The sequence below is a fragment of the Aphidius gifuensis genome, linkage group LG2 (assembly GCF_014905175.1).
Source record: "Aphidius gifuensis isolate YNYX2018 linkage group LG2, ASM1490517v1, whole genome shotgun sequence".
NCBI classification, from domain to species: Eukaryota; Metazoa; Arthropoda; class Insecta; order Hymenoptera; family Braconidae; genus Aphidius; species Aphidius gifuensis.
This window is the reverse complement of record NC_057789.1, coordinates 75467-99456: the sequence shown is the minus strand read 5'-3', so window position 1 is coordinate 99456 and position 23990 is coordinate 75467. Positions and strand designations below refer to the sequence as shown.

Genomic DNA, 23990 nt, shown 5'->3' with positions numbered 1-23990 from the left:
TCAAATGTTTATTATTTAAAAAAGTATTTTCTAAAATTTTGGAGTAAAGTGTGTGTTTATTATTTATGTGGATATTCCATGATATAATACAAATAACTAATAAGAGAGACAAAAAGAGAAAGAGAGAGAGATTATTTGTGTGTGTGTATTTGTGTGGATTGAGAAAAAGGCAAATTAAAGAAAAAAAAAAAAAAAAAAAGGTAGAGATCAACGAGTTTTTTGCAGTCTTTTTCTTTTGGCTGCTGTACTTCTCAGTTCTCCGCCATAATTGTGTATTCGTGTAACGTAACGCAAGTTGCAACGCAACGCTAAGTCGCTAACGCTGTAAAACAAACGCCATCAATAGCTAGAGCTACATCCTTAACTCTTAAGTATTAATTGCAGTGGTGGTAATGATGATAATGATGATGATTATGTTGATTATGATGCCAAGAATAAGTAGCCAAGCATAAAACAAGCATTTTTGTATTGTTGTGATTGTCGAGTGTAATTTGTAGTTGTGATAATATATTGATTGATTGATTGATTGATAAAATATAAAAATATAAAATAATGGATGACGAAGAAGGTTCATCAAGTTCTGGACCAATGTCATCATTAAATAGTTTATTTTCATTTACAAGTCCAGCAGTTAAAAAACTACTTGGTTGGAAACAAGGTGATGAGGAGGAAAAATGGGCTGAAAAAGCTGTTGATTCATTGGTTAAAAAATTAAAAAAACGTAAAGGTGCTATTGAAGAACTTGAACGTGCATTAAGTTGTCCAGGTACACAAAGTAAATGTGTCACAATACCACGTAGTCTTGATGGACGTTTACAGGTATCACACAGAAAAGGTTTACCACATGTTATATATTGTCGTGTATGGAGATGGCCAGATTTACAATCACATCATGAATTAAAACATTTAGAATTTTGTCAATATCCATTTTCAGCAAAACACAAAGAAGTATGTATTAATCCTTATCATTATAAACGTGTTGAAAGTCCAATATTACCACCAGTTTTAGTACCAAGACAATCTGAATTTCCACCTGGTCATTCATTTTTATCATTTGCACAAGTACCAGAACCAAATATGCCTGATAATGTTAAATATACAATGAATGGTAGTTTTACAACAAGTAGAAATGGTCCAACATCACCAATGTCATCAATTGGTTCATCACCAAGTCCATTATCATCATTAAATCCACAAAGTCCATATGGTTCATCAAATGGTTTACCAGAAACACCACCACCAGCATATTCACCATCAGATGATGGACAATCACCACCACCACCATCATCATCATCATCAACAACAAATAATCCATCATCAGATCAATCAGCAATGGATACAAGTATCAGCAATAATCCAAATGATGTATCACAAGTATGCTATCAAGAACAACCATACTGGGCATCAATTGCATACTATGAATTAAATTGTCGTGTTGGTGAAGTATTTCATTGTCAATCACATTCAGTAACTGTTGATGGTTTTACAAATCCAAGTAATAATGATCGTTTTTGTCTTGGACAATTGTCAAATGTCAATCGTAATTCAACAATTGAAAATACAAGACGACATATTGGTAAAGGTGTACATTTGTATTATGTTGGTGGTGAAGTTTATGCTGAATGTATGTCTGATTCAGCAATATTTGTACAATCAAGAAATTGTAATCATTCACATAGTTTTCATCCAAGTACTGTTTGTAAAATACCACCTGGTTGTTCATTAAAAATATTTAATAATCAAGAATTTGCTCAGCTTTTATCACAAAGTGTTAATCATGGATTTGAAGCTGTCTATGAACTAACTAAAATGTGTACAATAAGGTATAATATATTTATATTTTTATTAAACAACAACAACAACAAACACTGTTATTTATTTATATAATGTTATTTATTCTATTTTTAGAATGTCATTTGTCAAAGGATGGGGAGCAGAGTATCATCGTCAAGATGTTACATCAACACCATGTTGGATTGAAGCACATTTACATGGACCACTTCAATGGCTTGATAAAGTTTTAACTCAAATGGGATCACCACATAATGCCATAAGCTCTGTTTCATAAATGAGATTTTTTTTTTTTTTTTTTTTTTTTTTTCTTGATGAAAAATGGGAAACGAGACTGATTTGTTCTCATCGTAAAATTATAAATTAAATTCAACAAAACAGCTACATACTTGATACAATTATTTTTATTTTTTTTTCAACAGCAAGTTGTTTTTTTTTTTTTTTTTTCAACTTGTCATTTTTGAGCAATTTAATTTAACAACAACAACAAAATCCTTCAGATTTTGTAGTATTTTTATTTTTATTTTTATTTTTATTATATTACTATTTAATGTATGAATTGACTGTTATATCACGTGGCTGTATAACAATTTATATTTTATATTTTAACATTTAACATTTATCATAACAAGTGTGTCACATAAATAGGTAATTTTTGTGCAATAACTTGAGAAAAAATCTAAAATAATAATATTACTATTATTATTATGTTAATAATACTTTTCGATGAATGAATCTCAAGAAAAAATAGAAAAATAACATAAAGAAATATATGTTAAACAATTATTATAGAATATTTTTTGATGTTTTTTAAAATTGCCTATAAACTTAATAATAATAATTCAAGTAAGTTGCCTAGAGCAGCATCGATTTGACAATATATGTATGTTGGCCTTCATGTTTTAATTAATTTACAATAATTATTGCAAAAGACAAGAAATAATAATAATTAAATGCTTATTTTGAGATTAAAATTAACTAAATTAATTATACAACTAAAAATATTCATATACAATTCAAAATACCCAAGCATTTATAAATATAATAATTAAATTTTACATGTTAACAAAAATTGCCTTGCTTACTTATTGTTATTTTATATAAACAGACGATTAAATGTAATACAAATAATTGAAAGTAAAAAAATTATAAAATATAATAAAACTAGAATTAAGATAAAATAATGTGTATGAAAAAGACAAAGAATTATTTCATTATAATGATGATGATGATGATGATGATGATGATGGTGCCTGCACGTGGCTGCCTTAATGAATAATTATTAATTAATTTTCTTGAAAATAAAAACGTCCATTTGTGTACGATTTGAAAATCTTAAAAATAATGAAATAATTATATTTTAATATTTAAAAATATTTCAAGTGCCACTTGATTAATTGCTGTTTATTTGAGTGTCTGTTTGTCATGTCATTTAGAGTGTGAGTCCTTTCAAAAGCTGTGATTTTTATTTGACTTGAATGTTTTTTTTTTTTATATTCAAATTAATGAAAATGTGTTATTTAGAGAAAGATGAAACAAAAAAATATATAAAATCTAAAAATGTGGCCATTTTATAAATAATAATAATAATAATAATAAATATTGTAACTTTAATTGTTGAACGTAATAAATATTAAAAATAAATAAAATTTGTCATTTATTTTGTTGTTGTTGATGATGATGATGATGATGATTCATTGGTCTTTTTAAGCAGCAATTTGTAGCATATTTTAATATCTATTATTTAATTATAAAAATATTAATTTTTTTCTTCTTAAAAATAGCAAGTAGTAGTAGTAATGAATAGTGATTTGAATAAATAAATGCCAAGTTATTTGTTCGATTTGTTTTATTTTTTTTTTTTTATTAATTAATAATGACGAAAAGAATGAAAATGAAAATTGTTTGCAGTGTGAGATTTTTTTTTTCATCATATTATGATTTAATTTAATTTCAATAATAATAATAATGATAGTAATTATAATAATTATAATAATTGTAATAATAAAATAATAATGATAATTATGATAAGAGCGACACGAGTCTCGTAGTCTCAAAGGAATTCCTACAAAATTGTACTAAATTTGCCTACCACGATGATATTCATTAATTTATTTATTTAACTAATTATTTTTTGTTGTCTTCTTCTTCTTCTTCTTTTTATTTTTTTTTCTTTATCATAGGCTTTATTCTTTCAATTCGTCAGAATGACAATAACGACGTTAATAAATTTGATAAATATATAATTATTCTTAATTATTCTACACATACTGCACTGGATTTTTATTATTCTTTGAGATAATTAAATAATTATATATTTTTTGAAAGAAAAAAAAAAAAAGATAATAATAATAATAATTTGATTGGGATGTAAGATCTTGGGCAAATTGCAAATACAAATTCAATCAACACACGTGACTATTAATGTCGCGCAAAAGTACATCAAAACTATGTATGCTTTTTTGTTTAATTATTTATTTTATCATTTATTTAGTTTTTTTTTTTTTTTTTTGACAGTCAACACACAGCGCAAAAAAAAAAAATAAAAAAAAAAAAAGCCTAATTTCACTAAATAATTTCACTTTGTGTTTTATTTTATGTCATTGGCTTTAATCTTGCATGTGTTTCACAGTGTATTTGTTTATTTATTTATTTATATTTTTTTTTTTTTATTATTTCATTCCATTGTCTCAAATTTTTATTTGAAAATTTTCATGTAATTGTGTTTTTTGTTTTTATTAATTAATTAATTAATTATATATTTATTATAATAGTAGGTAGGCGCAATGGAGATTGATGGAAATTGAATTATATTTTATATATTTCAATTTATTTTCCCCACCAGTCGGTACCACCACCACCACCACCACCGCCATTGTTGCTTGAGCCATATGACGAGCCATAGTTGCCACCATATCCACCTCCATGACCACCTTTTGATTATTTGAAAAAATAAAAAATTAGTATTACAAATAAATTATAAATAAATTATAAATATATCAATTAATATTAACCTCCATAACCACCAGGTCTACCAGGTGGTCCATTGCTTCTATTCATTCCTGAACCAGGTGTTTGACGATAATCACGTGCACCAAAACCACTTGCAAAACGACCACCACCTTTACTTCCACCAGGTGGTCTTCTTGATGAACCACCACCACTACCACCTCCACCACCAGATCTAACATCAGTGTGCATGGTATCAAGCCATGGTGGTAATTCTTGATTAGCTTCAGTCAATAATGATACTAAATCTCTAACTAAATTATGATTTTTACCATTAAAGAATGATGTTGCAAGACCTAAATTACCCATTCTACCAGTACGACCAATACGATGTACATATTCTTCAACATCACCAGGTAAATCAAAATTAATAACATGTTTAACATGTGGTATATCAAGACCACGTGCAGCAACAGCTGTTGCAACCAATATTGGTGATTTACCATTTCTAAAACGTTTTAATGCATCTTCTCTTTCACGTTGTGTACGATCACCATGTATACTTGTTACTGGATAATTCATTTGTGATAAAAATTCTTCAAGTGTATCAGCACCTTTTTTAGTTTCAACAAATACAAGTGTCAATGATTCAGATGGTTCATTATAATCATTAACTGATAATAAATCAAGTAAATATGAACGTTTATCATGTTCTTCAACCCATACAATTTTTTGTGTTATATTTTCAGATGTTGAACCAACTCTACCAACAGCAAGAAATATATAATTATTTAAAAAATCACGTGCAAGCATTTGTATTTCTTTTGGAAATGTTGCTGAAAACATTAATGTTTGTCGATCACCAGTTGGTGGCATTTGATCTTCTTCAACAATTCTACGTATTTGTGGCTCAAAACCCATATCCAACATACGATCAGCTTCATCAAGTACAAGATAACGACAATTATGTAAACCAATTTTACCACGTCCAAGCATATCAACAAGACGTCCTGGTGTTGCAACTAATAAATGACAACCACGATCAAGTTCACGCATTTGATCACCAATATTTGAACCACCATAAACAACTGCTGGTCTCATACGTGAACGATATGCAAATTTACGTGCTTCATCATATATTTGAGTTGCTAATTCACGTGTTGGTGCCAATACAAGACCAAGTGGATATTGTTTACGACGACCATTACTTGCTGATGCTGGTGGTGGACGTGGTCCACCTTCATATATTTGATTTAATATTGGTACTAAAAATGCTGCTGTTTTACCAGAACCAGTTTGTGCACATGCCATAACATCACGATGACCAATTATTATTGGTATTGCATATTTTTGTACTGGTGTTGGTGTATCATAACCAGCTAATGTTATACTATTTTTTATTATTTCTGTCAGCTTAACTTCATCAAATGTTGTGATGTGTCCTGGTATATTATCACCAGTTGCCTCAACAGGTATATCCTCATATTTACTAAAATTAATACCAGTATTACCTGTACCAAATAATTCAATTTCAAGACGTTCGTCACGGCTGGTGGGTATTGTCCAATCTTCAGTTCTTCTACCACCACCTCGGGAATTATTGTTGTTGTTGTTGTTGTGATTGTTGTTGCCATTGTATCCACCGCCACCACCACCTCCCTCGTTATCGTCCTTCCATCTTCCACCACCCATTCGTGAGTCATTTTTGTTTTCTTGCCAACGATCGTTTTTTGTTTGATCCGGCCAACGATCATTTCCACTACTATTTCCTCCCATGTTGTTGCTCCGATCATTGCCATAACCACGTGATCCTCCTCCACCATTGTAACCATTTTCTTGGGGACGACGATTATTTCGTCCACCGCTGAAACTTCCAAAATCGACATCACGACCACCAGCAACACGTATATCTCTGTATGATGAATTACGATCAGAATCACCTCCACTACTACCACCACGTCCACCACGATTATCTCTATCACCAAATGATGAGCGTGAATTTGATGAAGGATTATTTTCACTCACTGTAGGTCCGTTACCTATACAAAAATAAAATTAATTCAATTAATATACCTAATAATAATAATTGTACTAATTGTTTATTTATAATACTTACTGGACTTGTTGCGTAAATGCGGTGGAACGTAGCGATTCCCACTTGGTTGGCGGGAATCCTGCAAGTCCAGACCAGCTATCTGTTTTTTTTTTTTTTTTTAATTTTTCAAATAAAAAATTAAAATAAATTTTAAAAATATATTATTATTATTATTTTTATGATTTATGCAAGTATATATTATTATAGAAAAATTAAATGAAAAATCAAATATTTAAATATATTTTCCCCCGCAATCATAACTTAAGCCTAATATCCATGTGAGTAATCATAAAATAATAAAAAAATAAATAAATAAAAAAAAAGGATAAAATATATGCGTGGTTGTCGAAAATTCCATGAATTAATCGACGCCATTTTGAGATAAATGGATGTCATGAAAAATATCATGAAAATAATAATTCAACATTTGACACAGTATGAGCTATGATTTTGACATTTGATATTAAATTTAATTAATAATATTAATATTAATTTGATTAAATAAAGAGATGTTATATTTTTAAAATAAAAAAAAGGTAGAGATATAAAAGCACGCTGCATTGTGGGTCAAATGTTGAGGAAGGGGGGAAATGAGCATAATGGCGGAATAGTTGTCAGACAAACTTGGTTTTTCCTTGACAACAATTTACTTGGAACCAATACAAATTAATTAATCTTACAAAAATTAAATAAACAAAAATATATATAAATTACCTGCTGCTCTAGACCTGATCCATTTTGGTTGGCTGCATTACTCATATTATTCCGCCTCGGTGCGTATATGATCTTCTGTTTTTTTTTTACTTTTTTTTTATAAAATTCAATAAAATGAAAATTATTGAATCGTTTTGTCACACGTTTAAACTTTGTTTGACAAAGTTTTGTTTTTTAATGTTTGTTTAATCGTCGTAATTTATTATTTATATATTATAAATGTTTTAAAAACCAAGAGATTCTTTTTTCCTATAAAAAAAAAAAAAAAAGAAAAAAATTTAATAATTTTCAGTGGTTGGTATGTATCGTCGAACTCAAACTTAAATAACAACAAATTGTTAATTAACAGACACTTGGTTTATTAATTAATTAATAATAATTAATACACTTAAAGTGGCTTTTTATTTTAATATTTTATATATATTATTTTAAGAGTTCACACTGGGTTTTTTTTTTTTTTTTTTTTCCTCTTTACAAGTTTTATTTCTAAATCACCTTTCGGCAGACTCGCCGCGCTAGTGCTGACACAAAGGAAGCTCGATGCAATCGTGAGGCACAAATATTTTAAGTGGGGGTTTTTCCAAGTCACACATACACACATACACATGTAATAGCAGTGTAGTTGTGTGGTGGACTGGTGGCTTGTTCTAGATGGAAAAGAGTGAGACACATGATATTTGCCGAGTCGAGATTTCAACAAGATAAAAAAAGACAGAAAATAAATATCAATGCAAAATGGCCGTACATAACAAATATAATTTTTTTTTTTTTTTTTTTCTAGAAACAATGGTAGAAAGAGAATATCCGGTTAATTAATAAATTTTTTTTTGATTTTTATATTCAATGATGGAAAATGATGATTTAATAATAATAATTAATAATTCAACAACAGCAATGATTGGATATTTGTTTTTTTTGTAATTTATTAAAATTTTTTTTCGTTTTTTATATTTCATATTTGACAATAAATGTTATTAGACCTAATCGTCTTTCTTGGTGTCTGATTTTCCTCCACGGATTCTACCGGTACGTCTAGCAGCAATAAGACCAATCTTTCTACCAGCTGATGTTCCACGTTTAACTGTGGAAGCTTTACCAATATGTTGATGGTTACCACCACCATGGGGATGTTCAACGGGGTTCATAGCAACACCACGAACCTAGAATCAAAAAATTCAATGTTTATTTAGAAAAATCATGTTGTTGTTTTTGTTTTTGTTGTTGCTGATGTATTTTATAAGTAAATAAATAATAAATCAGTCGTTTAAATTTTCCACACAATAATATTCAGGTTTCAAATGTCATAAAGCATCATTTAAATTATTATTGATGTTGATGTTGATAAAATGAAATTAGATAAAATAAAATATAACGTACCTTTGGCCAGCAGTTACGCTTGACCTTGTATTTGTGGTAAGCACGACCAGCCTTGAGGATTGGTTTGTCAATACGACCACCACCAGCAACTATTCCAACCATAGCACGGTTATTTGATGGAATAACCTTCTTTGCACCAGAAGGTAACTTGACACGTGTTTTTTTACTGTCTTGATTGTGAGCGATGACAGTAGCGTAATTGCCAGATGCACGAGCAAGACGACCTCGGTCACCGGTCTTTTCCTCCAAGTTACACACAATGGTACCTTCAGGCATGGTACCAACTGGCATCACGTTGCCAATTTGAAGATTGGCTAAAGTAAAACAACAAAATTAATTAAATTATTATTATTAACAACAATAATGATGATGATGTTGATAACTACTTGAGTCTTGTGATAATTACCTTTCTTTCCACAGTACAAAAACTGTCCTGTGTACATGCCTTCTGGGGCAATGAATAATTCTTTTCGTGTCTTGAATTTATATGGATCACGAAAGTGAACCACAGCTAGAGGAGCACCACGACCTGGGTCATGGATTATGTCCTGTAATTTTATGATATGATTAATTTGTGTGTTTGTTTGATTGATAACATATATCATTTTAATATAAAAAAATAATGTTTAATTACCCTGACAACACCCTTGATATATCCATGTCTTTCAGAAAAATCAAGTGAACGGAGTTTTGGTGCTCCCTTCCTTTTTTTGGTGTGGGCTCTGAAGACAGAACCAGCACCTTTACGTTGGGCTCTGATAACGCGACCCATGACTCAATCTATAAAAAAAAAAATTAATTAATAAAAAAACTACACAATTCAAGTAACAAGACAATATAATTATTATTATGTTTATTATTATTATTATTATTATTAATAATAATTTAGTGACATAAAACACGTGTAAATCAATAGGTCCATCACTTGAATTATTAACCTCAAAATAAAACACTACAAATCACTAATTAATAAAGCAATCATATTGAACAATTTATATTGAAATATTTATAAAAATATTAATACTAATTATTTATTAATAATTATTTGTCATTTTTAATAATTGATGTATTATTTATTTTATGATTTTAAAAGATATAATAAAGATGAAAAAAACATTCAACGTACCCAACAAGTCGCAGGAATAAAAAGAATTTATCAAGTCCGATTTGCGACTGACTTCATTTTTTTCAGAGGCGCATTATTATTATTTTCAAGCATTTTCAAGCCGCTGCAAGTAGAGTGGTATACCCACTCTACTGCAAGCCGCCTAAAGCCCCTCTGTTGAGCATATTTAACATTATATTCTTAGTCAAGTAGATTTCTACCTTATTTATTTGTTTTTTTTTTAAATTTTAAATAGACTCCATGTAAAATTGTAAATACATACTCATATGAGTAAATACATATGTATTATGTACCCATAGTATAGATAATAGATATAGCACATTATACATACAACCTGTTTGGTTGTGTATTTTTTTTATTAAATACTTATATAAAATTTTTAACACGTTTTTCGCCTGGTCGTGGTGGTGGATGCTCATTGCTCAATGCTCGGTGCTCCACTGCTTTTCCTGACTTCTCCACTGCAGTGCTCAGTCAGTTCAGTTGATTGTTGATTGTTGACCGCAGTGGATCGTAGCAGTGGGTGTGACAATTATACATTTTTCTTCTTCTTTTTTTTTTCATAATTATTAAATATTATTATTATTATTATTTATAATTATAAAAATGGGTCTTGCTGATTACAAGGATGTTGTTGGTACAACAGCTTCTGTTTGCACCATGGCACAAATGTTTTCGGGAATGTAAGCAAGATAATTAATTGAATTTTAAATTTAAAAATTTTAAGGATATTTTGTATAGTAATTATTGATCAATAATATGTATGGAAATGTCCTTGTTTGATTTTTTTATTTCAATGTATTTATTTAAATTTTTATTTATTTATTTATTTTTCTATGCAGGCTCGTCTGTCGAGATATTTACAAGCAAGGCACTGCTGAAGGAAAAGATCCAATTCCATTTGTTGGAGGTATTGGAATGTGAGTATCAAAAAACTTGAAAGTGATAAGAAATTAAGAATTTTTGTATTGTAATATTAAAAAATATATTATAAATTTATATTTCAGGGGAATGCTCATGCTAGTCTATGCTTTACTAATGAAGGACACAGCTATGATTAGTGTCAACGTTTTTGGTTTAACGATAAGCATTTTTTACGTTATCTTTTTTTTTCTCTACACACCAAATAAGGTAATTTTTAATTTATTTTATTTTTTTATTTTTTTCTACCAACTAATAATGATTATTATTATTATTTAATTTTTTAGAGGGAATTAGTCAAGACATTTGCTACAGTTATGGCAATTACAATTGGATTTTTAACATATGCATGGCTCGAAGATCCAGACAAACTTGAATTCAGATGGGGACTATTAATTACTGTTGTTTTATTTTTATTAATTGGTGCTCCATTATTTAATCTTGTAAGTCTTTGACAAACAAATTGACTTTGACTTTGTCAATTAAATTATTATTATTATTATTTTTTCAGAAAGAAATAATTCGCACAAAAAACACAGATATACTTCCATTTCCAATGATACTCATGGGAACAATTGTTGCATCTCAATGGCTTCTTTATGGAATTATTCTTGAAAATCATTTTATGATTGTAAGTTTGTTTTTTTATATTAACAATAATAATAATAATACAAATAAATAAATTATATTTATTTATTTCAGTTTCAAAATGTTGTTGGATTGGCTCTTCAAATTGTTCAATTATCACTATTTGTCATATATCCAAGCAATGCAGATAAAAAATTACAAGAATCCAAAAAGAAAGAATAAATACTTGGTCAACAAAAAAATAAAAATAATAATAATTATTGAGCTGGACTCATGTAAAAATATAAATAATAATAATATTAAAAATGAAAAAATAAAAATGTCAAATCATATTACAATGACAATGACAGACAATAAATTTATTTTTTCAATAGATCCAGACGATAACTATCTTAATTATTATTATCATTACTTTTTGTTATGACATGATTTTTTTTTTTTTTTTTTTTTTTTTATCTTTGAATAAGTAAATAAAATATATTACAAAGTCATTGAAAAATTTTATATATTATTATTTTATTTATAAAAACTAATCAATTTAATATACCTATATTTATTATAAAATAATGCAACCTTGACAAATATCAATGATGATTTGTGTCAATAAAAAAATTAATCATAACATCCGTTTTAGACTAACCGCCCTTTTATCATTCGAATTTTTTAACATTTTAAAAATTAAATATTATTTTTACACAAAAAAAAAATAAATACAATTACTTATTGGCACAAAAATAAAAATAATAAAATTATAATGGATCAAGTGAAAAACATCTACATGTACAAGATGTCACTGGACATTCAGTGTGTTGTCTGAACCAATGAGTTATATGTTCAGTATGACCACCGTGTCTACATGTTTGACACCATGTAAACCAATTACCAAATTCAGTTAATTTACCATCATCATTTTTACGATTAGCAAGTGATGCTGCTGCTGCTGCAATTGCTGTTGTTGTTGATAATGACAAAGATGATGATGATGACAATGATGATGATGATGCTGATGATGTGGTGGTGGTGGTGGCAGTGGCAGTAGCAGTAGCAGTAGTGTTGGTTGTTGTAACTGCAGCAGCAGCTGTAGCTGCAGCAACTGCTGCTGCTGCTGCTGCAGCTAATGATGATGATGATGATAATGATAATGATGATGATGATGATAATGATGCAGCAGCAGCAGCGGCAGCAGCAACAGCAGCAGCAGCATTTGGCATTTGAAAACCACTAACTGTACCCATGTGCATTAAACAAATAGCACATCTTGGTAATGGTTTACGACAATTTGGACAAGATGACATTTTTAATTTATTTGATGTACCACCAAGTCTACCAAATGGTCCTCTTAAACCTTGCATAAATGCTGATATACTTTTACCACAAAAATTACATGATATATAAACTTGTTGTGGTGGTTTTTCATTTGTTGATAATCTCATTATAATATCAAAATGTGCACGTTGATTCCACATTTTCCATGCATCTAATAATGAACGATAATTATTTATCCATGATTGTACGGAATTATCTTGTAATAATTTTGATGATAATGCACGTATTGCTATTAAACAACAACTTTGTACATCACCAGTAACATCAAGATATTTATTTAATAATTTAATACCATCTTGTGTTGCACCAGTTAATAAAAAACATGCTAAATTACCTTCATTTGTTAATTTAATTGTCATACGTTTTAAATAATCAATTAATTTTGAATCAGATAAAAACATTAATGCAAAACCAACACGATCCTCAACAGCAATACCATTTTCATTTAGAACATTATCATATGAATCATTATCAGCAGTTAAAAATGAAAATGTTGCTCTTAAATATGGATCAGTCAATTGATTTATTGATTTTAAACATAATTCACGCCACATACTATTTTTATCCTCTGAATAACCAGATAATGCCATTGCAACAATATTTAAATTTGTTGATTCATTTAATTTAGCAGCACCACGATTTAATATATCAATTGCTTGTCGTAAACAAAGATTAAATACAGATATTGCTGTTGCACGTGCATATGCACCTTCTCTTTCTAATCTTTCTAAAAATACATTATTATGATATGTATTTATTGATGATGATTCTTTTTGTTCAAATTTCCAACCACATAGCTGTAATGCTTTATCACGATCAGATGATTTATATATTTTAGCTGTATGATTTATTGAACCAATATCAATCCATAATCTATTAACAATATCTGATTTAATAAATCCACCACCACTGCTATTGTTATTATTTATTATGTTATTTATATTGTTGTTGTTGTAAAATTGTGCATCATCAAGTTTAAGAACACTTCTAACACCTGGATGTTTATTATCATGTGATATTATTGTTCCATCTTCAACCAATGAACGACTTAAATATAACCATTGCCATAAATTTTTTAATCCATTATTTTCAGCAAGTTCACCATTTGATGCCAATTCCGATAATAAACCATACTCTGATATTGCACGTTTTTTAGTTAATATTGCAATATCATCAAATGTATCATAAATACTATCACTACTACTGACATATTTAAATGTTTTTGATGCATGATTCCATGATAAATGTGAACGTGTTGACCAATTTAATGTTATTCTTTCACAAACAGTATAATCAGTTGTACCTTTTATTGATAGACCTAATAATCTATTAATATTATTTGGATGCCATGAAAAACTTGTTGGTGATAACCATGATGGTGGTGCAACTGTACGTTCAAGTGCACCTGGTTCAGTTTCATCAGCACCAACAGCTGATCCACAATGTTGTATATCATGTAAATGAAGTACATTTGAATCTTTTTGTAATGAACCCAATAAATTACGTCTTGTTGGACACCATAATACTTTAATTATTGGACGATTTTGTGTTAAAGTTAATAATGGTTTTTCAAAATATCTTGTATCCCATATTGTTATTTGATTATCATAATGTGATACAAGATGATAATAATTATGTGGATTAATAGCAACACTATATACAGCTTTTGATGATGTTGTATTAACAATTTTATTTGAATCACGAAAATCAATCATTTTTAAATATTTATTATTAAGACCAGCAATAAGACAACGTGATTCATTATTAAACCAAGCAATTGAATGTGCTGTTTCTGATATACAAGCTTCAGCAATTGGACGTATTATTGTTGATGTTGTTGATGTTGAAATATCTGTTGTTTGTCCATTATTATTATTTGAATGATTAGTACTTGGTAATTTTAATACATCCCATAATAATATTGAATGATCTGAACGATATTTATCTAAACCACATACAATTAAATTTGGATCAACTGGATTCCATGATACTGCATTACAACATCTTGCATGTTTTGGAGTTAATTCTTTGCCAGTTAAACCAAGTGAATCAAATGCTGTTGGTCCAAATGTTGTTAGTACAACTTTACCATTAGCTTGACCAACAGCAAGTAATATATCTGGTTCTGGTTGTGGATAAATATCAATACATTTTATATATTGATGATTTGTATTTGTTGCCAATAAATGAGCAACTGTTTTCTCACTTATTTTAATACCTATAAATTAATATTTCCTATTATTATTATTCATGATAAAAAAAACAACAACAATATAATGCTTACATGATTGACGAACAATTTCCTTGAGAGGACCAACTTCATACAGGCATATTTCAGTTCCCCAGGTAATAAATTTATTATTATGTACTGGTGACCATTGAACTTCTTTTGCAGAAAGACTCATTTCTTAATTTTTTAAAATCCTATACAAGTAAATTAAAGTCAACTTTAAATGATCATATGGTTTGTTGTTGTTGTTGTTTTTGTTGTTAAAAATGAGAGAAAGAGAGGGAGAAAAAAAAAAAACAGACTGATAAAAGCGACATAATGATAATGCGGTAAAAAATTGTACTCGCAGCATCATGTGCACACACACTTATTTAATTGTATGTACATATGTATATATTTACAGTTATAAATGCATGTGTATTAAAGTATTTATTCAGACAGTTTTATTCTGACAAGTGATTTTTTCAATTTGATAAATAAACACTAATATAAAAGGTAATAATTTATAACATTTATTATATTTTTTAATGAAAATTTATAATTTGATTTAATATGTCAAACTGTGATTCATATGTGATCAACATCATAGGTACCCTATATCCTCAACAATACATACACACAATTTTTCTTTTTTTTTTTTTTTTTTTTTTTCCTCGATACATATACTTGTGTACATACTACATAGTACATACATATCATATATTTATTGTCTTATTCACCGACAACGCGGCACCGCCTTTTCACACTATTATTCATCAATTTCTGCATACGCCCTGTATATTTTTGTTATTTATTATTATTATTATTATTATTATTTAAACATCATCATCACACAACTATATAGGTATATTTTTAATTGTTTATAAATATTATTAACAGTGTTGTTGACCAAAAAATTATTATTATTATTCAAGTTCATCATTATTACTTGGGTAAATAACCTTTATTTATTATTATTATTATTTAATTAATCTCATGTTGTTTATTTTAAAATAAAAAAATTGGAGTAAACTAATGAATAATTTATTTTTTGCTCTGATTGTTGAATTAAAAAAAAAATAATATCATTACTTGTTTAATTTATTTAATTATAATAATGAAAAATGATGTCCCACGCTGATTAAAAATACACTTAGGTATAATTACATCCTGGATTATATTTGATAATGAAATTTGATTTGTTTTTTGTTTTTTATTTTTTTACAGACTGAACAAAAATGTTAAAATGAGGAGTAAAAATTTGATGCAAGCAGTACAATATTAGTGAATAATGTTACTATGGAAGGAGAAAGTGAGTGATGGATGGGAGTAGGATATAATTGATTTGCATTTTTTCAGAGAACAAATATTGCGAGTTAAAAATGATGAAAATATACCATTTTTATTAGTTGGTAATAAAAGTGATCTTCAAGAAAAGAGAAAAGTTAGTTTAGCCGAGGCACAATCAAGATCACAACAATGGGGTGTACCATATGTTGAGACAAGTGCTAAAACTAGAGAAAATGTTGACAAGGTAATTTATCATCATTATTATCAAGTACAACAACAAATTGTTGTTATTATTTATGTCAATATTATTGTTGCTTATTGTGATATTTTATTTATTTGTTTATTTGTTTTTTGTTATTTATTATTTTCTTTTATTTTTTTTTCTCGTTGCACTATGCACACGTTATGTTTTTACAGGTATTTTTTGACTTGATGCGTGAAATAAGATCACGTAAAATTGAAGATAAAACAGCAATTAACGGTCGTGGCAAGGATCGTGCAAAGAGAAAGAAAATCAAGTGTTCAATTCTCTAGGTTGGCTTTTGTTTTTGTTTATTATTAATTTAATTTAATTTTAATTTATGTTGGTGGAATTTTTGTTATGGCTTAAATGTTATTATGTGCCTATATTGAAAAAAGACTCATTACTTTTTGTATATTTTCAGGTGTTTTTTGATTTGATGCGTGCTATTGCAGCGCGAAAAGCACAAGATAATCAAATTGAAGCTGAAATAAAAACTAAAAAACGTTGTTGTATAATTCTTTAACAACAATTTATCATCAACACTCAATTTTATAATTTATAATTTATTAAAATAGATAAATAAATAATTACAAAACAAGTTCATTACTACTACTACTAATAATAATAATACAAAGACAAGGAAAAAAAAAACGACAAGCAAAATAGATTTAAGAAAATCAAAATTCACTTTTATTATTATTATTAATATATGTATATGTATGTGTGTGTGTGTGTGTATCTAAGAAAAAGAGATAATATTTTTCATTTAAAAAAAAAAAAAGAAAACAAACAATTAATTAATTTTACTGGACTGATAATTGATGATGTCCTATGGTTGATTTAATTTTTAAAATATAGTTTGATACTAATTATAATTGAAAATATATATTTTTATTATAATTTTTTTAATTCATTAAACTATTCCATTTCGTCGTTTGATTAATTTAATTTTATGAATTTGTTATTAAGCTTATTATGTATTTGACAAATTGCACAAATTAATAAAAATTAAATACGACAAAATGCAGCATCATTTTTGCACTTGTATTAATATTAATAAAATTCATTTAAATTTAGCAAAAAACATTGTAAATTGTAATCAATCACAATATTATTATAAAATAATTTTAATTTTGTTTTCTAATAATTTGTACAAATTTATTTACAATTTAATAATAATATAAATAAATCAAGTATATTCACAAATATGACCACAACCAGTTGGACAACAACGATTATTAATAAACCATTCTTTCATATGCAATACATGTCCACCATGTGTACATCCTTGACACCATGCATAAACACCCTTGACAACTTGATGACAAATTGAACACAATGCATGTTTTGATGTATGACAACGATCACATATCCATGCTGATCTTTGTAATGGTTTTGTGCATGATGTACAACAAACATGTATCATTGTTGATTGTTGATTTAATTGTGATACAGATGGTATCCATGCAAGCTGAATTATTTGTGTTATAACATTGTATAATTTAAATCTAGCCAACATGTCAATATATTCCAGTAGCCAATGTTCTTGTATTGCTATTTCAAAATTTAAATTATTTCTTTTATTACCAAGTGCTATTAATATTGTTGCTGATGTTTGTACATCACGTATTGCAGCATGATGTTTTAATGCTTCTTTAACAACTTCTGTTGGATCCCAAAATAATGGTTTTGGTATATTTGTTAAAACCAATTGACATGGTTGATCATCAATTGCCGATACAGAACCATCAATTATTTCAGGTGAATTATTTGGATATTGTTCTGGTGGTGGTGAACGATCTTGTATTTCATGACGAAGAGGAAATGCTTCTCTATTTAAACCACAATTATCATTATCATTACTATTATTTGTTGTTGTTGCTGTTGTTGTTGTTGCTGTATTATCATTAGTACTATCATTATTATTGTTATTATTTGTATTTGTATTTGAATTGTTGTTGATGCTGTTGTCATTATTATTATTATTGTTATTACTGCTATTATTATTTGTGTTGTTGTTATTGGTATCATCATTACTGGTGGTATCATTGTTGTAATCAATTGTTGTCATTGGATCCAATTCACTTTCACCAAAAAAGAAATCACCTTTTGCATCACGTTTATGATCATTTAATAATATACGATAGTCTGATCGACAAATTGATAATCTTGGAAAAATAAAATTTTCTGATATTTCATCAGTTTCAATATCATCCTCAATAATACTAACATTATTATTATTATTATTATTATTATTAATTCCATTTTGTTTCATTTTTTTTACATCATTGGATGATGATAATGATAATTCAATATTTTTAATATTTGTTGATTTTTTAAATAAACCATTATTACTCTTATAATTTTTTTTTGGTGGACTTTCATAGAGAGTTTTTATTATATTCCAAATGGCACAAACATCATGTCTACCACAGCTACTCGCAATTTTAGCATTTTTATCGCAAATATCGCTCAATCTACCACTCAATAAATATTCTTCAGCACATATTTTAAACCATTTTGGTCCACGTGGTTTAGTTGTTAATGTAAATCTATGCATAATACTTGTTGCCATACAAAATTGATCACTACTTGTTGGTATTTTACGTGTTGAATTTTTTAGTGGTTTTGTTGTTGTTGTTGTTGTTGTTGTTGATGATGATAATGATGTTGATGATGACGATGATGATAATGTTGGAGCCATAGTTGTTATGATTGCTTCTGCAGCTGTTGTCGTTGATATTGTTGTTGTCGTTGTTGTTGTCATTATTGTTGATGAAGGTGATGATGATAATGTTGTTGTTGTTGTTGTTGATGATGATGATGTTAATGTTGTTGTCGATAATAATAATGATGATGATGATGCTGATGATGATAAGGATGGCAGTATTGTTGTTATTGATGTTGTGGTTGTTGGTAGAGGTGGTGGTGGTGGTAGTAGTATTGTTGTTATTGATGGCGGTGATGGTGATATTGCTGTTGGTGTTTGTATCATTGTCGATGTTGTTGGTATTGTTATTGTTGATGTTGTTGTTGTTGTTGTAGTTGGTGATGCTGCTGCCACAGATACTTCAGCTTCAGTTTCAGTTTCAATTTCATTTTCAACATCACCTTCAACTTCATTTGTTAATGTTGCTGCAATTATTGTTGATGATGTTGTTGTTGTTGTCGTTGTTGTTGTTGATAATATATCATTACAATTAATATTATGATTATTATTATTGTAATAATTATTAAGTTTACATGCATATGCAACATCACCATTACAATTTAATGCAATACCTTGTGGATTTGCTTTATTTGCTGGTCTTGTTGCATCTTGAAATAAATGATGATACAATGTACAATCACGACTTGTTGATAAAAATGATTGTGGATTACCACGCCAAGCAACACCAGTTGGTACATCTTTGTGTTCATTAAAACTAGCAAATGGAATAAATGGACGACGTATATCCCATACATTTATACTACAATCAACAACAAGTGCACAACTAGCAATATGATATTTACGTTGTGGTCTCCATCTAATACGTCCAACAGATGCTATTGTATTTATTGTATAAAAACATTTTGGTTTTATTGATAAATCCCAAATTTTAATTGTTTTATCACGTGATGCTGTTGCAAGCCATGTCATTTCTGGATGCCAATCACATGCAAATATTGGTCCAGAATGTGCTGTAAAATATTGATAATAACGATCTGGACGACGTAAATCCCATTGTTGTACATGTCCATTTTCTGATACTGCAGCAAATGTATGCTGTTGATGTGGTGAAAATTGTACATCACGAACAGATTCAGTATTACTGTAAAATGTTTTAACAGCTTCTTTAATACGTAAATCAAAACATTTCATTGTACCATCTTGTGAACCAGATATAAGCCACATTGGTTCAGTCATATGAAAACTAACTTTATTAACTGTTCTTTTGTGATCAGTAAATACATGTTCTTGTTTTGATCTTGATACTTTATTTAAATTCCATAATACAACAGCACCATTTGTTGCTGCTGTTGCTAATATATGATGATCAATTAAATTCCATGCAATATCATTGCATGAAAAATTTAAATTTAAATTTTTTCCAACTCGTAAATTGCATGCTTCTTCAAATTTATCCTCATAGAGTGTAAATATTTTAAATACTGTAAATTTAAATTTTCATATATTCATTATATAATCTATTTTTTAAATAAAAAACAACAACAATAACAAACCATTTCGTCCGGCAATGACAACTTGTGAATTATCTTTATTAAGTGCCAATGCATTTGCTGGACTTTCTTGTGATATAAAGCCAGTTTTAGATGTCATTATTAAATTTAATTATTTTTCATTATTTATTATTTTCCTATTAAATTAAAACTCGAAAACAACAAACAAATAAATACATAAATCAACATAAATAATATGAAGTTGATGTCAAATTGTCAATTGATTTTTTTTTATCGCAATTTATGAAAACCAGCCCGAAAAATGTATTACAATTTTACAAACGAAAAAAAAAAAAAAACAACAACATTCAACAACAAAATTTGTACCAATTTGTACTGTGATATTTATGTTATTTTTTGTTTTTTTTTTTGTTAAAAATTGTTACAAGTAAATAAATAAATAAATAATGTCTCAATTTGTTAATGATCGTGTGTCAATGAAATTAAATACAAAAGCTGCTGTTGATAAAATTAGATTTGGAAGTCCAGAATTAAAACAAGTTCTCAGACAGGTTAGAATTAATTTTATACTTTTTTTTTTTTTTTTTTAATAATTAAAATACTAAAACAATTTAATAATTTAATAATAGAGATGTCGAGAAAAATTACGTGAAAAAAGAGGTGAATTATTTAATTCAAAAAGACTTGGATTTTTAAATAATGACAATGAAATATATCAAGAAAAACTTCATGATATTGTCAGAAAAGAAATTATTGATATTACAACATCAACAACAACAGCAACAATGGATATTGATAATCCTAATAATGTTATAATACCATTGACATTGGAAGAATCAATTGAACTTGAACGTGAAATTATTGCTGAACAAGGTAATTTTTTACTCAATTATTATTATGAATTAATAATTGATAATTAATAATATTTATTTTTTTATTTTAGAAAAATGGCTATGGATAGAAGAACAAGAAAAAATTGAAGAAAGCAAATTGTTATATTATGGTGAACAATCAATGGAAATACAAGTTATTTGTCCAATTTGTGAAAAAGGATTAATAAAACCAACACCAAGTGGTTTATCATGTCGTGTTTGTCAACTTAAATTGCCTCCAACAATGACACTTGAACAACTTAGTTATTCATTGGAACATCATATATTTTTACACTCTAAAAAATGTCCAGAACGAGCTTCATTTGAGGCTATTATTTCTGAAAGTAATACAGTTGAACTTTATCTTGCTTGTGAAGATTGTTTTTCATTTGCAATTATTCGATAAAATAATATCAATTTTTTAAATTAACGTCATATCTTAATAATTATGTAAATAATTTTTTAATTATGTTTTTGTTTATTGTGTGTCATTTTACAGTATTTAGTGCCCAGCACAAATTAAATTTAGACAATATTTTTAAATAGTCATCATTTGGCCAGATGTCTTGGGAAAAATATATTCATATACATACACAATCATACGCAAATTTAAAAATAACAACAACAACGACAACAACAATACATTTTATTATTATTATTATTATTATTTTAATCAATAAATATAATTTTTAATTTTTATTAATTTTCGCTAGCTGGCCGAGTAGTTGTATTTTATCTTTTTTTTATCACAGCTGTATTGTTATTTATTTTAATAATAATAATAATAATATCAATTATTTTTATATATTTAAAACTATTCATGTTTTCCAATTTACTTTTTATGTAAAAATATTGATGAAATTTTTACTACTAGTATGTATAATAATTTGTGTTTGAAATAAAATTTCTATATTAATATTATTTTCTTGTGCATGTTTTTTTCTTGCCAATTTTAACAAAATGTTTGAGCTATTATCAATCTATTTGTTTTCTATTTCATCTCAATGAATCGATTGATTGTAATTATATATTATTGTCACATACATAACACACACACACACACACAATTGTATTTAAAATAACAATAAATTAATTTACATACATATAGAGCAAACATTAACTTTGAGTTATTATTATGAATTGCCACCGCATGAATTATAAAATAAAGAATACTACTACATAATACATATGTACTATTTACTTGACAATCAGAATAGGCCATGCTTTGGCAGCATTTTTATATATTTTTTTTCATTTTTAAATAAAGGTAGAAAATTAATACTCAAAAATAATAAATAATAATGATTTTTTTTGTTGTGCTAAAAATCATAGTCTGCAATTATAATTTTAATTTCTCTTTTTTTACCAAAATAAAATATACCTAGGCTATATATTATATATATACATAAAATATTTGTTTTCTTTATATATAAAAAGTAATTATAGTCATATTGTATGACTGATGAATTTCTTCAATTGTGCTTGTATTTATAATAATTTATATTATATATGAATCAAACATGAGCAATTAATAATTCTAATGATAAATTTTTTTTTTAAATTAAACCTCTTGACAATTGCATATAAAAAATTAAATTTTTTTGTATTTTTTTATCATGAAAATTGAATAAAATATATATTTCAAATTTTGACTTGTCAAATGAAAAATAAATAACTATAAATAAACCTGATTATTTAAATCACACATATTTTTGTCATTTTAAAAAATAATCAATATAATTTTTAAATGTAATTTCTATAAAAGAGTACACTTGCCGGATCTTCTTCGTTTTCTACGATTTTTTTCAAATTCTGTTGGTGGCTGATTGCGAATTATTCTTACAACCTAAAAAATTAATAATAATAATATAAAATAATAATAATAAAAATAGCATATGTATTATAAATTACCTCGTGAAAAGCAGCATCAACATTTAGTGGTGGATCCTTGGCTGATGTTTCAATATATGGAATTCCAAGTTTATGTGCCAATTCTCTTCCCTGTTCTTCACTAACTTTTCGCAAATGTACTAAATCAACTTTATTTGCAGCAAGAAGCATTGGATAAACATCTCTATCTCTATCTTTAACCAGCTGTAATATTTAAATAATATATAATATAATTGGATTAATATTTATCATAGTGATGACATGACTATAGGACATCGACTAATGTATTGTATTGATGACACACTGTCTCACCAACAACCTATATAATATTTAGTACAGGTATATAATATATATCTACAAACCACAAGTTTATGTTGTGTCACAAGATTATCATTTGTTGGAGGCCTCGTCATTCC

General features: G+C 27.5%; 9 protein-coding genes across 9 annotated transcripts; 4 read left to right on the top strand and 5 right to left on the bottom strand.

Annotated features, from left to right (window-relative positions):
• Positions 1-240: 240 nt before the first annotated feature.
• LOC122848097 (protein mothers against dpp) lies at positions 241-2101 on the top strand. Its single transcript, XM_044145928.1, has 2 exons — positions 241-1823; positions 1909-2101. Exons 1-2 carry the CDS (start codon positions 553-555, stop codon positions 2066-2068), a joined length of 1431 nt encoding a protein of 476 aa, XP_044001863.1. The 5' UTR covers positions 241-552; the 3' UTR covers positions 2069-2101.
• On the bottom strand, positions 2066-8193 carry LOC122848071 (ATP-dependent RNA helicase bel). Its single transcript, XM_044145887.1, has 5 exons — positions 8045-8193; positions 7550-7798; positions 6857-6935; positions 4806-6779; positions 2066-4724 (listed from the first exon to the last, which is right to left on the bottom strand). Exons 2-5 carry the CDS (start codon positions 7592-7594, stop codon positions 4621-4623), a joined length of 2202 nt encoding a protein of 733 aa, XP_044001822.1. The 5' UTR covers positions 7595-7798; positions 8045-8193; the 3' UTR covers positions 2066-4620.
• Positions 8194-8452: 259 nt separating this feature from the next.
• Positions 8453-10182, bottom strand: LOC122848123 (60S ribosomal protein L8). The gene is made up of 5 exons (XM_044145979.1): positions 10053-10182; positions 9561-9706; positions 9333-9474; positions 8927-9240; positions 8453-8709 (listed from the first exon to the last, which is right to left on the bottom strand). Exons 2-5 carry the CDS (start codon positions 9696-9698, stop codon positions 8530-8532), a joined length of 774 nt encoding a protein of 257 aa, XP_044001914.1. The 5' UTR covers positions 9699-9706; positions 10053-10182; the 3' UTR covers positions 8453-8529.
• Positions 10183-10491: 309 nt separating this feature from the next.
• On the top strand, positions 10492-12060 carry LOC122848127 (sugar transporter SWEET1-like). The gene is made up of 6 exons (XM_044145983.1): positions 10492-10735; positions 10895-10972; positions 11060-11183; positions 11261-11416; positions 11485-11604; positions 11676-12060. Exons 1-6 carry the CDS (start codon positions 10659-10661, stop codon positions 11781-11783), a joined length of 663 nt encoding a protein of 220 aa, XP_044001918.1. The 5' UTR covers positions 10492-10658; the 3' UTR covers positions 11784-12060.
• A 95-nt stretch (positions 12061-12155) lies between these two features.
• Positions 12156-15406, bottom strand: LOC122848062 (GATOR complex protein MIOS-B). Its single transcript, XM_044145874.1, has 2 exons — positions 15172-15406; positions 12156-15105 (listed from the first exon to the last, which is right to left on the bottom strand). Exons 1-2 carry the CDS (start codon positions 15290-15292, stop codon positions 12311-12313), a joined length of 2916 nt encoding a protein of 971 aa, XP_044001809.1. The 5' UTR covers positions 15293-15406; the 3' UTR covers positions 12156-12310.
• Positions 15407-16395: 989 nt separating this feature from the next.
• LOC122849311 (ras-related protein Ral-a-like) lies at positions 16396-17381 on the top strand. The gene is made up of 3 exons (XM_044148002.1): positions 16396-16408; positions 16458-16630; positions 17052-17381. Exons 1-3 carry the CDS (start codon positions 16396-16398, stop codon positions 17151-17153), a joined length of 288 nt encoding a protein of 95 aa, XP_044003937.1. The 3' UTR covers positions 17154-17381.
• Positions 17074-21037, bottom strand: LOC122848138 (GATOR complex protein WDR24). The gene is made up of 3 exons (XM_044145996.1): positions 20855-21037; positions 19857-20782; positions 17074-19274 (listed from the first exon to the last, which is right to left on the bottom strand). Exons 1-3 carry the CDS (start codon positions 20949-20951, stop codon positions 17820-17822), a joined length of 2478 nt encoding a protein of 825 aa, XP_044001931.1. The 5' UTR covers positions 20952-21037; the 3' UTR covers positions 17074-17819.
• A 120-nt stretch (positions 21038-21157) lies between these two features.
• On the top strand, positions 21158-22898 carry LOC122848126. The gene is made up of 3 exons (XM_044145982.1): positions 21158-21363; positions 21442-21685; positions 21756-22898. The coding sequence occupies exons 1-3, from the start codon at positions 21259-21261 to the stop codon at positions 22088-22090; spliced, it is 684 nt and encodes a 227-aa protein (XP_044001917.1). The 5' UTR covers positions 21158-21258; the 3' UTR covers positions 22091-22898.
• Positions 22899-23127: 229 nt separating this feature from the next.
• LOC122849310 (ras-related protein M-Ras-like) lies at positions 23128-23987 on the bottom strand. Its single transcript, XM_044148001.1, has 3 exons — positions 23937-23987; positions 23596-23778; positions 23128-23530 (listed from the first exon to the last, which is right to left on the bottom strand). Exons 1-3 carry the CDS (start codon positions 23985-23987, stop codon positions 23441-23443), a joined length of 324 nt encoding a protein of 107 aa, XP_044003936.1. The 3' UTR covers positions 23128-23440.
• Positions 23988-23990: the final 3 nt, after the last annotated feature.